General features: G+C 37.1%; 1 protein-coding gene and 1 long non-coding RNA gene across 3 annotated transcripts in view; one reads left to right on the top strand and one right to left on the bottom strand.

Annotated features, from left to right (window-relative positions):
- LOC107593908 (uncharacterized) lies at positions 1 to 10519 on the bottom strand. The gene is made up of 3 exons (XR_001610123.1): positions 10509 to 10519; positions 9476 to 9478; positions 1 to 1039 (listed from the first exon to the last, which is right to left on the bottom strand). It is a non-coding gene; the product is annotated as an uncharacterized lncRNA (long non-coding RNA).
- The window catches only part of erbb3b (erb-b2 receptor tyrosine kinase 3b), a 23940-nt gene continuing 14391 nt past the window's right edge, over positions 3405 to 12953 (top strand). For both annotated transcript variants that reach the window (XM_016283791.1, XM_016283790.1), the window contains exons 1-4: positions 3405 to 3852; positions 10334 to 10485; positions 10568 to 10748; positions 12551 to 12676. In XM_016283791.1, the coding sequence (XP_016139277.1) occupies positions 3774 to 3852; positions 10334 to 10485; positions 10568 to 10748; positions 12551 to 12676 (538 nt within the window). In that variant the 5' untranslated portion in view covers positions 3405 to 3773. The remainder of the gene's footprint in view (positions 3853 to 10333; positions 10486 to 10567; positions 10749 to 12550; positions 12677 to 12953) is intronic.

Raw genomic sequence — 12953 nt, 5'->3', positions numbered from 1 at the left:
GGTAACGCAATGTCCGATTTCAAAATGGTTTTCACAGGATGAATTTTGAGGTTTTAAGATTTCAAGTGATATGTAATTTATGATTACTACTAAGATATGTGACAGAGAAAAAAGACAACGAAATAAAGAGCGGTGAGCCGGTGGCACTTAAGAGGTTAAATCGGCAAACTACGCAACTCTGTTGTACAGACTACTAAAGATTTATAAAGTGGTTGTCAGACCGCATTCTCCATTCGTCTGCAATGCCCATATACAGAAAACTGACTGTGTTCTTTAATGTTTTGTTGGGAAAAATAACGGAAGGTTGGTACGAATGAGGCAACCTGCTTTTTTCAACAAGTAGCCTAGGTGAGAGATAAATAGGGTGGAATGTATTGTGTAAAGCGCACAGGGAATGAGGGTCCGGTTTATGTTGTGAAGCTTTTTGAATTGTGTTAATGCTTGAACTTGTGGATGTTACAAAAAGAGGTCAACATGACCGCTGCCTACAGATGGTTGTGATCATTCAGTTTCCAGTGTTTTATGTCATTTTTCTAAAGACAAGACCCACCTCTTTGCAGTAAACCAACAGTACAGCAGTGGTGAGTATAAAGGCTTTTGTGTCTAAGAAAACTCAAAACATTATCTATTTGATCTGTACAAATGGGAAATGTAAAGATAACCCTCTGCTGAAGTGTTACCAACCTGTAATCTAAAAAGAAAGCATTATTTTTGTATTTTGAAAGGGGTTTTAAAAAAAATTGTAAAATTGTGTTCTGATCAGTGTTGAGAAAGCTGTGATACACAGGTCCTAAAACAGTTTCTCGATGTTCCCCGGCTTCCAACTTTACCCCAAATGTTTGTTCAAAGATTACAACATGATATACATTTTTGATTTTTAGAGGGGTTTTAATTCAATGCAAGTGATTGGGAATATTAGAAGCCAAATCATTTCTACAGTGGAGGTATAGTGTGGGTGAAGTTGTACAGTAAAACCAGGGGGACCGCAGAATTACTTGACTGACCACCAATAATTAAAGGTTATTTAAGTGAAAATAATCTGTAGAGGACTAAACTTATTGCTGGTGATTTAGCTACTGTAAATTGTAACTAATTCAACTGTTGATTCTATTTATGTTTTGTAACTAATCAAAAATAAACATCAAATGTTAAACATCAAGGTGTTAAGGGTTATTTTTTGTCACATTCAAAAGCACATATTTTGTCAGTTTTAACAGTAAAAACAGTCATATTGTAAAATATTCTTAAAATAACTATTTTATTTCAAAATATAATTTAATCCTGTTATGGTAAAGCTGAATTTTCAGCAGTCATTACTCTAGTCTTCAGTGTTACAAGATCCTTCAGAAATCAGTCTAATATGCTAATTTGCTACTAGAGACATTTTTCAATATCAATGTTGCAAACAGTTGTGCTGCTTGATATTAATTATTCATTTAATCATAATTTTTTTCAGGACTCTGATGAATTGAAGATTTAAAATAGCATTCATTCATTTATTTATTTTATCTTGGAGAAATATCTTTACTGTCACTTTTTATTTAATTTAGTACGTCTTTGCTAAATAAAAGTATTAATTTCCTTAAAAATCCTACCGACCTTAAGTTTTTGAACGGTAGTTTATTTTCTCGCAACATTTGTCACTTTGTAGCACCATTTTAAAAGTGATTACAGTCCTGTAATATTCCGTGATACCAGAAGAGGTCTCAAAAGTGTCCAGACATTATACAGTAGAGAACAAACAGAGTAAGCGTTCTTTACTGTACAGAATCACAACATGACAAGAACAGTTCGACAAAGATCATTTAGGCCACCAATGCAAAGACAAAAAGTACATGTCCCGCTGATTTTTAAATAAGAAACATGTTAGCCAGAATTCTAGAAAGCTGAAAATAAGCACCATAAAACCAGACTTTCCTGTTAACTAAGAAAACTAGAATCAGCCACCTGCTACCACCATAACTGTAAATGCATACATAATGAAGCGTGATCTTAAGCATTTGCTCTTCTCTCAGATGTGGATGTTTACCACTGTACAGTGGACAGTCTGTTGAGATCAGGCATGTTCTGCTGCGGGTTCAGAAGTCACCAAACCCCTTGACAATGTGCCTATTGTGATGGCTCGGTCTATATGCGTCAATAGGGGGATTAAGCAGTCGACATGGCACGAGTACAATACTGCTCTTCACTGTGAACAAGAAACCCATGCAAGACCCTCTGAGGATGACGACCCGCTCATGAAACTGCAGGACTCTGACAAGAGCCTGACTGGAGTTTCTGTGTGATACCTGTAGAGTTATTACCACTCAGCCCTCTATAATTAGCATAACTAAATGCCCTGAAGGAAGCTATTTAGTGGGCATGCAAATGAGTGATTCCTCAAATAGGGAGGGGAACGTTTCTGTCCCATAGAATAGATTAGTGTCTTATTTACTTTTTTCACATGTTGAAAGGTAAATTTAGCAAAATTGTACAAATTTGAAGAAAAAGCTACATTTGTAGAATTCTAATAAGGTGAATTTAACATTTTCCCTTTTTTAACAATTATTTCTTTTTAAACCGTTAAAATCAGAGTAAATTATTTTAAGCATATTATAGTCTTCATATAAAATATAAACTAATGCAAATATATAGCCTACTACGGTATCATATTTTCTATCACACACGGTAGCCACGGCAAGTTTTCATCACGACATGAATAACGAGAAGAAGAAAAAAGACTGGCATAAAGTCTCCGCAATTATTTCTAAACTGATCAGAGTGGACATGTAAATAATACACAAAACTAATTTTAAAAGGGGTGGGGGGTTAAATGAAATATAACCAGTCAAGGACAGAGGTAATCTTTCAAGCCAATCAGTTCGTCATCAAACCTACAACAGGTGAGGAAAAAATGAAGATTTAGCCAAATATTGCTAATATGATTAATAATTTAATTAATAAGGCGAGATTGAACGTCATTTACTTTGAGCACACTTTTCAGTAAATAGCCTAGTAGTCTATGAAAAAAAAACTTGATGCAATTTTTTATTAGTCGATCAAATAAATGTTTACAGCCTCCCCGTAATATTCATTAGGCTAGTCATTATCAAAACCGGTCAGTATTTAATTTTAATTCATAAACAGCCAATTTTAACAGCCTGCAAAACGTAGCCTATGATTTCAACATAGTCTTAAGTTTTTTTCCCCTCGAGATTGCAAGTAGTCAAAGGTACACTTGTAATTGCAGCTCATCACTTCATGAAGCATCGCCCATCAGTGTGTGAGTCACAGGCTGCTGCTCTGGTTTCTGAAGGGTGGAGAAGCGCAGTGTTCATGCAGTGATTGGTAAATAGCAGCGCTCTATCGGGCCAATCCAAATGTGAACATCATAAGTGTACATTCAGGGAGTGGTGAGCCTGCGTCATACCTTCAGCTTTCCTTCTCACTCCTAATCTCGTTTTGGCTTAGCAAATAGTTTATTGTACGTTTACTAAGTGGGAAAATCCAAGCGGAAAAGGTGCTACCGCAAAGCGGAACTTTTTGATCATACACGCACCGCGGGTTAATTGACAGGAACAGGGATTATTCAACCGGGAGAGCAGCCGAAGAAAAGTTATAGAAGAATTTCATAGATATTTTATTTTAGCAAAACAAAAGATATTTTTTTTCCCCACCGGAATATCATCCCCAGGCTGTCCATCTTCCTTGAGAGGGGAGCGCTTGATGTCTGGGTTTCCGCGGTATGTCTGAGCCCGACACGACCCTTCACTCACGAGACGAGACGAGACGAGATGAGACAGCAGGTGCTCGCGCTCAGCGCTCTCGTGTTTCTCTGTGTACCTCAGCCAGTAACTCCACAAACACAAGAAGGTATACAAGTGTTTTACTCTCGTTTTAATTATATGTATAATCGTTAAATGGCGTAACTAGAAACACTCGTGAAGTACTATAGAAAATGTCGTTGTCTCGCCAAACAATTCATCATGTGAGTTAAAAAAATTGACGGGTTATTTGATTTCCTTGTCGTGGTTTATGCCCCTTATTGCCCCCTGGGTTTAGCCCCTTTCCACCTGTTTAAATTTAATGAGTTGTTCCACCTATAACCTATAGGATGTAATCTGTACCTGGGTTGTTGACCAATAACATAGACATTAACTTTTTTATGTTTACTTACTATTTATCTGTATAAAGGAAAGCAGGTGCTATGATTGGTCACACGTTTTAAATCACCTTTTTGCTGCTCATTTAAATAGTCCTGTGGTGTGGCAAATGCATTTTTAAAAGCACTGTGTAGTCATTAATACGCAAATAATAAACGTGCCATATAGGCCTATATGTTTTGCACAAAGTTTAGCACTTTCTAAAGTCCAAGTGGGTTGGACTTTAGAAAGTCCAACCCACTTGGACTTTCTAGACATCGCCATTGACCATTACCCTATACTTTTTAAAATAAATGATCCTAAAAGGTGTTTAGTTTAACCATTTTGGGTTCCCCGAAGCACCTTTCAGTGAACATTTTTTTCTGCATTTTTAATAATAAAGAACCTTTTTCCATTATAAAGTACCTTTTGTGCAAAGTAAAGTTTCCATGAACTTTTCTTTTAAGAGTGATCAGAACTTAATTGTATATGAAAACTAGCAAGGATGTATGAATGATTTGAGAAAGCATGTATTAGTGGGATGAGCTTGAACATTAATAATGTGGACATGTATGATGGCTAATGTGCCTTTACAGTAGGATTTTGTGTACTGAGTAATAATAATAGGAAATGCTTGTTCTTTTTTATGATCAACATTTTTATTCAGATTTAGATTCACATCAGAAACATATATCACAATTCACAGTTCAAAAGAACTATGTACAAACACGGAAATGCTTGTTCTTTTAAATGACTCTGAACAGTTGCAAGTCATGTTGACTTGATATATTGACACTCTTGAAATAATTAAAACAGCTTCAGGGCAAAAGGATGTTTTTTTCCTCAGTAACAGAACATTAGCTTTAAGAACTATGATTCCCGTGATGGTCAACCCCAATCTCTTATTTTTTGCCACCAATCACATTATGTCACTGAGCTGAACAGAATAAGGTTTGTGACTATGTGCCATATCATAAACCACTCTTTAATAACTCCTTTACAACCATGGCTTCAAAGTTCAGCCTCTTTTAAGCGTGCAAGAGGTTTGATAGGAAGGACTGGACTAAGTTAATAATGTAATCACCCTTTCCTCATGGTGAGTGGAAGACTGGGAAGATTCTGAATGGTTGATATCTGCACTGACCTAAAAAAAACTCTCCTGATGGTGCAATATCAAATATTAAGATCCTGTAGATGTGTTTATATAGATGAAGCCTCTTTTTTTAAAAAGTGAAATGCATCACTTCATTTAACAGATTTCCTAGTAAAAGGAATGACAGAAGCTGTGCATACGTCCCACTAACCGCCAAATGTAGTGGCCTCTGATTCGGAGCAGTCTGTACTTGCAAAAGTTGACATGAATAGGTGTGGATGTGTGTTTTGGAAGTTGTCTTTTTTTGTCTAATGCCGGCTCTTATTTCAGTTTGACACTTGTACTACTTTCATTTCTTTCTCCAAGTGTCTACTAATCTATCTTTGCTTTCCCTCATGGATTCTTTCATTCACCCTTCTTTTTTTTCTTTTTTTCTCTTGTTCTATCTGTCATACATGCTCAGTCCCCACCCTGACTAAAGCTGTTAATGCTCTTTGAACTATAATCATTGTGCGCTGCTGGATTCTATTGTATGTTCCATAGAGGCCTCTGCTCTCTATCTGTGGTGCTGTTGATTTAAGATTACTTGTGTAAATGAACAGGACTCCATAAAGCCATACATTATTAGCATCCAGACATTGTGTGTGTGTGTGTGTGTGTGTGTGTATGAATATGCATATGCTATCTAGACAAAACCTGATATAACAGCAAATATGTACAAGTCATGTGGGTGTACACCTTTACACGTGCATCTCTGCATAGCCTTTTGTATAAGGGTGTTTCTCAGATTTCATTTCATCATACTGGATAGATAATAGGGATGCACTGATTAAAATTCTGGCCAGTACAATAAATATTCAGCGTTGTGGCAGGTAAATATTAAAAACCTCTACTAATTTGTCTAAAAAATAATTTTATCCATGTTGTGATGCTTAATAGAATTCATGCATTACAATATTATAATGTACAGTATGAAATATGGATAACTATTGATTTTGAGATCTTCTCAAGAATGTAATGACAAAAAAAGAGGTGGAAAGTCTTAAAAACGCTCTTTAAGAAAAAGTGCTCTCAAATATTAAAATTTCTGCTGTAATATTGCTGTAATGCAGTCAGGTATTTTTTGACCTGGAAGAGATAAAAAAAAAGCAATACAGGAACCAAACTTTGCAAATGGGTCAAGACTATCAAAAGGCACCTTTAATTTTTTTTTATAAAAAAAAAAAGAGAAAGAAAGAGAAGAAAAGAGTTTTGACCCGGGTATAAATTTAGGCTTTACACACATCATGATGTTATGCACTTTCTTTTTTTACATCTTGAGTTTTTTTTTTACATCTGTGGGATTATGAGTACATCTATTTAGCCTTTCCAATATCTTGCACACACTTTTGTAAATGAATTTTGTTGGTAAACATGAATATGCATGCCTATTGATGAACCATTGCAGCATGAAAAAAATAGTAATAAATAGTAAGAGTAATATTAATTTTGTTTTGATGTTGTTTTGTTAAAAAATAAATATGTATCTGACTCAGAAATGCAAGAACTGTACAGTATGCAGATTTTTGGAATGCATTATGTGGGTTAAGATAGCACTTAAAAATAGCAAAAGTCATCTCAAATTTAAGAATATGCAGAAAAGAGAATATACAATTAAATGTCTAATATTGGTCAGTAAATATCCAATATCAACTGCTACCAATCAAAAGTCACCTTATAGTCCCAATAAATTGTGCATACATTCAAACTCAACTGATAAAACCACTTGAGCCAATATATAACTTGTATTGCAGAAACCAGAAATAAAAGGCCACATTTATAGATATAACACCATTTAAGATGTTTACAAAGTGCATCCATTGTGAATTTACTCTTTTATCTAAGACAAACATGCAGAATTTGCATGCAGAATAGTGCAGATGTGTAACCGAAACCCATGTGACAGCATTTCCTGTAAGCGGCACATTTTTATGCATTCCCAGAACACATGCTACTATAGCTCGTCCCCTCCAGCCTCATTCCTGTGACTATCAGACGGGCAGGTGAGCGTGTTTGACTGCTGTAGTTGTAGCCACTCAGTGGTGTGGTGGTACACATTTTGGGATGAAATAACGTATAGAATGGAGCAGTGTAGAGGACAGCGGCCACTCTTAGATTATGTCCTTATGTCCCCCTCTCCGGACTCCCCCTCCTCTTGATAGAGTGCTACGCTCACACTCATCCTATTGTCTGGTTGTATGATCTCAGCCCTGCACACACACACACACAGAACCACTGTCAATCACAGCTACACATTAACAGAGCCACACATTTATAGCTAAGTGACAATACTGCGCTTTGTTCATTAATAATGCCTCTCTAGATCTCATAGCCAGATTCAGCCTTAGGCCCCAGACATGCAGCTGAGCATTACATTCTGCCAGTCTCGGATATATACCATTCAACCCCTCGCAAAATACGCCCCACAATGCACACTAGGTTCCCTTGGCTCTCGGGCAGTTGCCAGCGCCCAACATTTAAAGATTTTTTTGTTCTTCCTGAGTGTTCTTTGCACACAATTAATATTTTATAGCAACGCTATGATGGATGGGTTTATTGAATGTGAACACACGCTGGTTCACCAGCCAGAACTTGCTGTGTACATATTTGTGGCTGGCTCGTCCCACCTCTAAGGGCTGATTTGCAAAATTCTGAGTTAAGAAATTGGGTCTCTGTGATCTGTGTTGTGATGGACAGGTTTGACTCAGATTCTGAGAAAAGGCCTTTAGCTGGATGGCTTCCATTCTCTCTTCATTTTTTACAGACTGAAGATGAGTTTTACTAAAACAAAAGCTGTACTGAATTTAACCTGGAATATTCTTGCTATAACTTGAACATAGCCAAGATTAGTTTACCGTCATGTGTTACGAGACCAGAATCTCAAAACTGTTCAAATCTTTTGAAGTGCATGCTGGGTAGCCTCAAATGCCACAGTATAAAAAGTGATACACAGACTGTCAGTTAAGTCATGTGCTCATGATGAACAATCCTCTGTAATGCCACTCTGCAGATGCACTTCAGTACACTCAAGAGTTATGGCTTAAGGGTCATGGAGACCCTTGTGTATTTTATGGGTGGGGTGAAGGGAGAGAGAGCAAGAGAGAGAGACTTTTCTATCAGTTGTCATGTTTCTCTGTCACCTCGGGCCAATAACCCTGGATTCCATCTCTGTCTGAAGCTGTTTCCCACTATTATGTTCTTGTCTTTTTAAGTCTGTTTGGGGACTTTCAGTTGTCTTGTACTACATGCTGACCTGCAGCTTCTCGGCAACCTCTGACCTTGCCCTCATTATGTTAATGACCTTGTGTTGTGGCCACTGCATGAAGTCCTTTATGTGTGCTGTGAGTGGACGCCTTGTGTGGAAATGGCCACTTCAAACGGACTATATTTGTGTACAGAGGTTTCTTCGGCATCTTGCAAGAACAGTCTAATATATTTGTGCTGTTTACAAATAGATGATCAAACTGACAATTCAACTGATCAGTGATTTACAAAAGATTATCAGCCTATATATTTAAATGGGTTATCACACAGAAGTATTCTGGGCTATTTACTACTTAATATGTCTATCGACAGCATAATTTGATTCAGCTTTTGGTTTGTAAATGGAAAATGCATGTAGAGTAATCAGGGGCTTAAGATAACCAGAGGCCCCTGGGCTACAGCATTACGGTAGGCCCCCTACCCTAGATTTTTTTTTTTTTTAGCTTCCTGGCAATTATTTTTGTTTAATTTTGAATTTTTCTTGTTGACGTGCCAGTTAACTTTTACAGCACTGTTCTGCTTAAAATATGAATAAGTGAATATGCAAATTCACTCATTGCCAGAAGGTGGCACTTGTGGAGCAGCAGAATTATAACCTTTACATAAAGTAAACACTATGTTATTACAGGCATAATACAGAGGCAATATGAAAAGAAAATGCCATCAAAATGTTCCTGGCCAAAATGTGAGTTTACAGGTATGATTTAAACACCATAAATTACACAAAATATTCATTATTCATCATTTGTAGATCGAAACAATCACTTGGCAAGTTGGCATAAATGTGGGCTATTTGGTGGTTGCTAATTGCGTTTTTATATTGAAACATGCCGTGCTCGCGTTTAATTAAACATCAGTGCATAAAGGCATGTACACAGAATAGCTCTCGTGCTAGGCTTCTTTACTATTACATTGTGCATACCGCTCATAGTATATCAGTGGAATATTCCAACAATACAAACTGTGTGGGGGAAACCTAAACACATCACCCATTCACTACATATACTACAAGCAGGGCATCACTGAAAATGAGTGTGTGAGTTTGTTTACAGAATGCTGTTGTCACTGCTGCAAACGCCCATATATACAAATAATTATTCAAAAAATATAATTTACCTGCAGCCAGTAGGCCCCTCCCAAGTGTAGGCCCCTGGGCTTCAGCCCATTAAAGCCTGTGCGTTAATGCGCCCCTGACAGTAATACACTTGAACTGGCACTTGAACTACACATGTAGGCAATTGAGCAGTACTGTGACAATAATGATTAAAACACACAGTATTAACCTGGTTCATAAGCCAAAACTGAGGGCTGCGCTGACATTATTCTTTGTAATAAATATACTGATCAAAATTTTGTGGTCAGTAAGATTTTAAATGTTTTTAGAAAAAAGTATCTTATGCTCACCAGTGATGCCAAAGCTGAATTTTCAGCTGCCATTACTCCAGTCTTCAGTGTCACATGATGCTTCAGAAATCACATAATAAGTTGATTTGCTTAAAAAAACATTTCTTATATTTTCAATGCTGAAAACAGTTGTGCTGCTTAATGTTTTTGTGGAAACTGTGATTAATTTTTTCAGGATTTTGTGATGAATAAAAAGTTCAAAAGAGCAGCATTTATTTGAAACAGAATCATTTTATAACATTATAAATATCTTTACTGTCACTTTTGATCAATTTAATTCATCCTAGCTAAATCAAAGTATTATTTCCTTAAAATAAATTACAATATATGTTGTGACAGTAAATTGCTATTCAAATGACCCATAAACTCATATACAGCATAATTAGATCTCATTATTTTCTTTCCCCACCAGTTTGCACGGGTACCAAGAATGCTCTGAGCTCCACAGGCTCCCCTGTACAACACTACAACAACCTGAAGGAGCGCTACACTGGATGTGAGATCGTCATGGGCAACCTTGAGATCACACAGATGGAGAGTGACCTCGACTTCTCCTTTCTTGGAGTAAGATTATTTTTTATACATACTGTATATAATGGTTGATTTGGCCATAAGATAAAATTCTTATGTTATGCTTCTCTTTCAGAGTATCCGAGAGGTCACAGGGTACATCCTCATTGCTATGAACCAGTTCAGCAGGTTGCCGCTGGACCAGCTCAGAGTGATTCGTGGTAGCAGCCTGTATGAGAAGGAATGGGCCCTTTCGGTCTTCCATAATTTTGATAGTCACAGTGGCCTGGAAGATCTGGGCCTCACCAACCTCACAGGTGAGATGAAATATGATTCAAAAGAATCAAAGATTGAAAGTGACAGATGTCACATTGAGTCCAGAATAAGTCATTTGTCCAAATAGAACATGAAACTTCCATGCAACGTGCCACTGCAGAAACAGAAACAAAATGTCCTGCTACTCATTGGTTGAGAATAGTGATATAGGACAAAAACTCAAATTTAAATGCACTGAAAAAAATAATTGGTGATGGATTTATTTGGAAACAATCTTCAAACACACATTACTAGTAAATTTCACAAATAATAACAAAGAAACAACAAGTAACACATTAAACATGTTTTTTTTTTTTTTTAAGTACGAAGACTGAAGTTGTATTTTCTTTAAACGTAATCCAGTAATCATTTTTACAATGTGAAAGAGATTGTATCACTTGGATCATAAATGCTTCCTCAAATCATTTCTTTCTGTGGAGCATTTATGGCCCATGTCTTGTAAAGTTACCTTCTCAAAACAAAAGGATGTGACAGTGTGATTTGACATCAGTGATTTGAGGAAATGTGTAGGAGTGTTTAGGAATCTGGCACATTTGCATAGCACTGGCACACCCATGTCACTCCATAGAGCAAAATGCTATACAGACAGCCCCTCAAAAGAGCTTGAGCTTGGCAGAAGTGTGTCTGTGTGTTTTGTTGGTCACATCATTCAAACTCTATTTAGATGACTTGTTCAGACTCATCTGAGATGTTAGAAAAGGTGCACAGAAGGGACACATACTATACGTCTTGTGTTAGCTGAGCAGTTATTTGCACTTATCTGCACTTATTTCCAGATCTTCTGAGACATTTACAAGAACTAGAACAACCCCTCTTTAATTCTCTCTTGACAGTAAACTGAAACTTAAAATAACTCTTCACAATCAATATAGTACAGTTAAAGGGTTAATTCACCCAAAAATGAAAATTAGCCCACAAATTACTCACCCTCAAGTCATCCTAGGTGTATATGACTTTCTTCTTTAAGACGAATTCAGTCAGAGTTCTATTAAAAATGGTCTTTGATCTTTCAAGTTGTTTAATGCCACTCAGCGGGTGTTGCATTCATCAGTCCAAAAGAAGTTAAATAAAAAGCACCCATCCATAAAAAAAAAGTGTCTCACACGGTTCCCGGGGGGTGAACAAAGGCCTCCTATAGCGAATCGATACGTTTTTTAAAGAAAAATATCCATATTCAAAACTTAAAACTTAAAACTTTGCTTCCTTTGATCCTATAAACATACGTTGGTTTTCACAAGACTCACCGGCGCATGCGCAGCACTGACCTCATACGTCATCTGCCCCGGAACTACTTCAGTGTACAACTGTTGGCGCAAGCTACATTAAAGTCATTATTACGTTTTGAATATGGATATTTTTCTTACAAAAACGCATCGATTCACCCCCGGAGCCATGTGAGACACTTTTTTTTATGGATGGGCGCTTGTTATTTAACTTATTTTGGACGGACGCATGCAACACCCGCTGAGTGCCATGAAACAGCTTGAAAGATCAAAGATAATTTTTTATATTACTCCGACTGGATTCGTCTGAAAGAAGAAAGTCATATACACCTAGGATGACTTGAGGGTGAGTAATTTGTGGGCTAATTTTCATTTTTGGGTGAACTAACCCTTTAATAGACAACACTTTAGACAAGCATAAACAGGTGTTTGTTCCCCCTCTAGTGACGAACTGCTGCTACTTGGAGAGCGCTGAGCCACTGTCTGGTTATGTGCCGCCATCTTCTATACATCACATGTTCTGCCTTAAATGAATCAGACTTTCTTCATTGTGTACACAGAGATCTTGGAAGGAGGAGTACAGATTGTCCATAACAGAAATCTCAGTTATGCTCCATGGATCAACTGGCGGGACATTGTCAGAGACAGTGTCGCTCGCATCCAGATCCAGAACAACGGAAGAAGAGGTTTGTACATTCACACCTTTATTGGGTGGTTATTGATTGAGAATATGAGATAGGTGAGTGTCACTCAATTATGTTTTGATATTCATGTCCAGAAAATGTTTTCATCATTTACTCCCCCTCACACTGTGTCTGATGAATGACTTTCTTTAGATAAACAGATTTTTAGGGGGGGGGGAAATCTCTGTCTTCATATAATGCTAGTGAATGGGACCCTAAACCCCACGGAACACAAACATGATTAGCCATGTGACCGCAGTTAATGAATCAATAGGGGCGT

The sequence above is a fragment of the Sinocyclocheilus grahami genome, unplaced genomic scaffold (assembly GCF_001515645.1).
Source record: "Sinocyclocheilus grahami isolate Dianchi unplaced genomic scaffold, SAMN03320097.WGS_v1.1 scaffold177.1, whole genome shotgun sequence".
NCBI classification, from domain to species: Eukaryota; Metazoa; Chordata; class Actinopteri; order Cypriniformes; family Cyprinidae; genus Sinocyclocheilus; species Sinocyclocheilus grahami.
The sequence above is the reverse complement of the archived record's forward strand: the minus strand, read 5'-3'. Positions and strand labels throughout refer to the sequence as shown.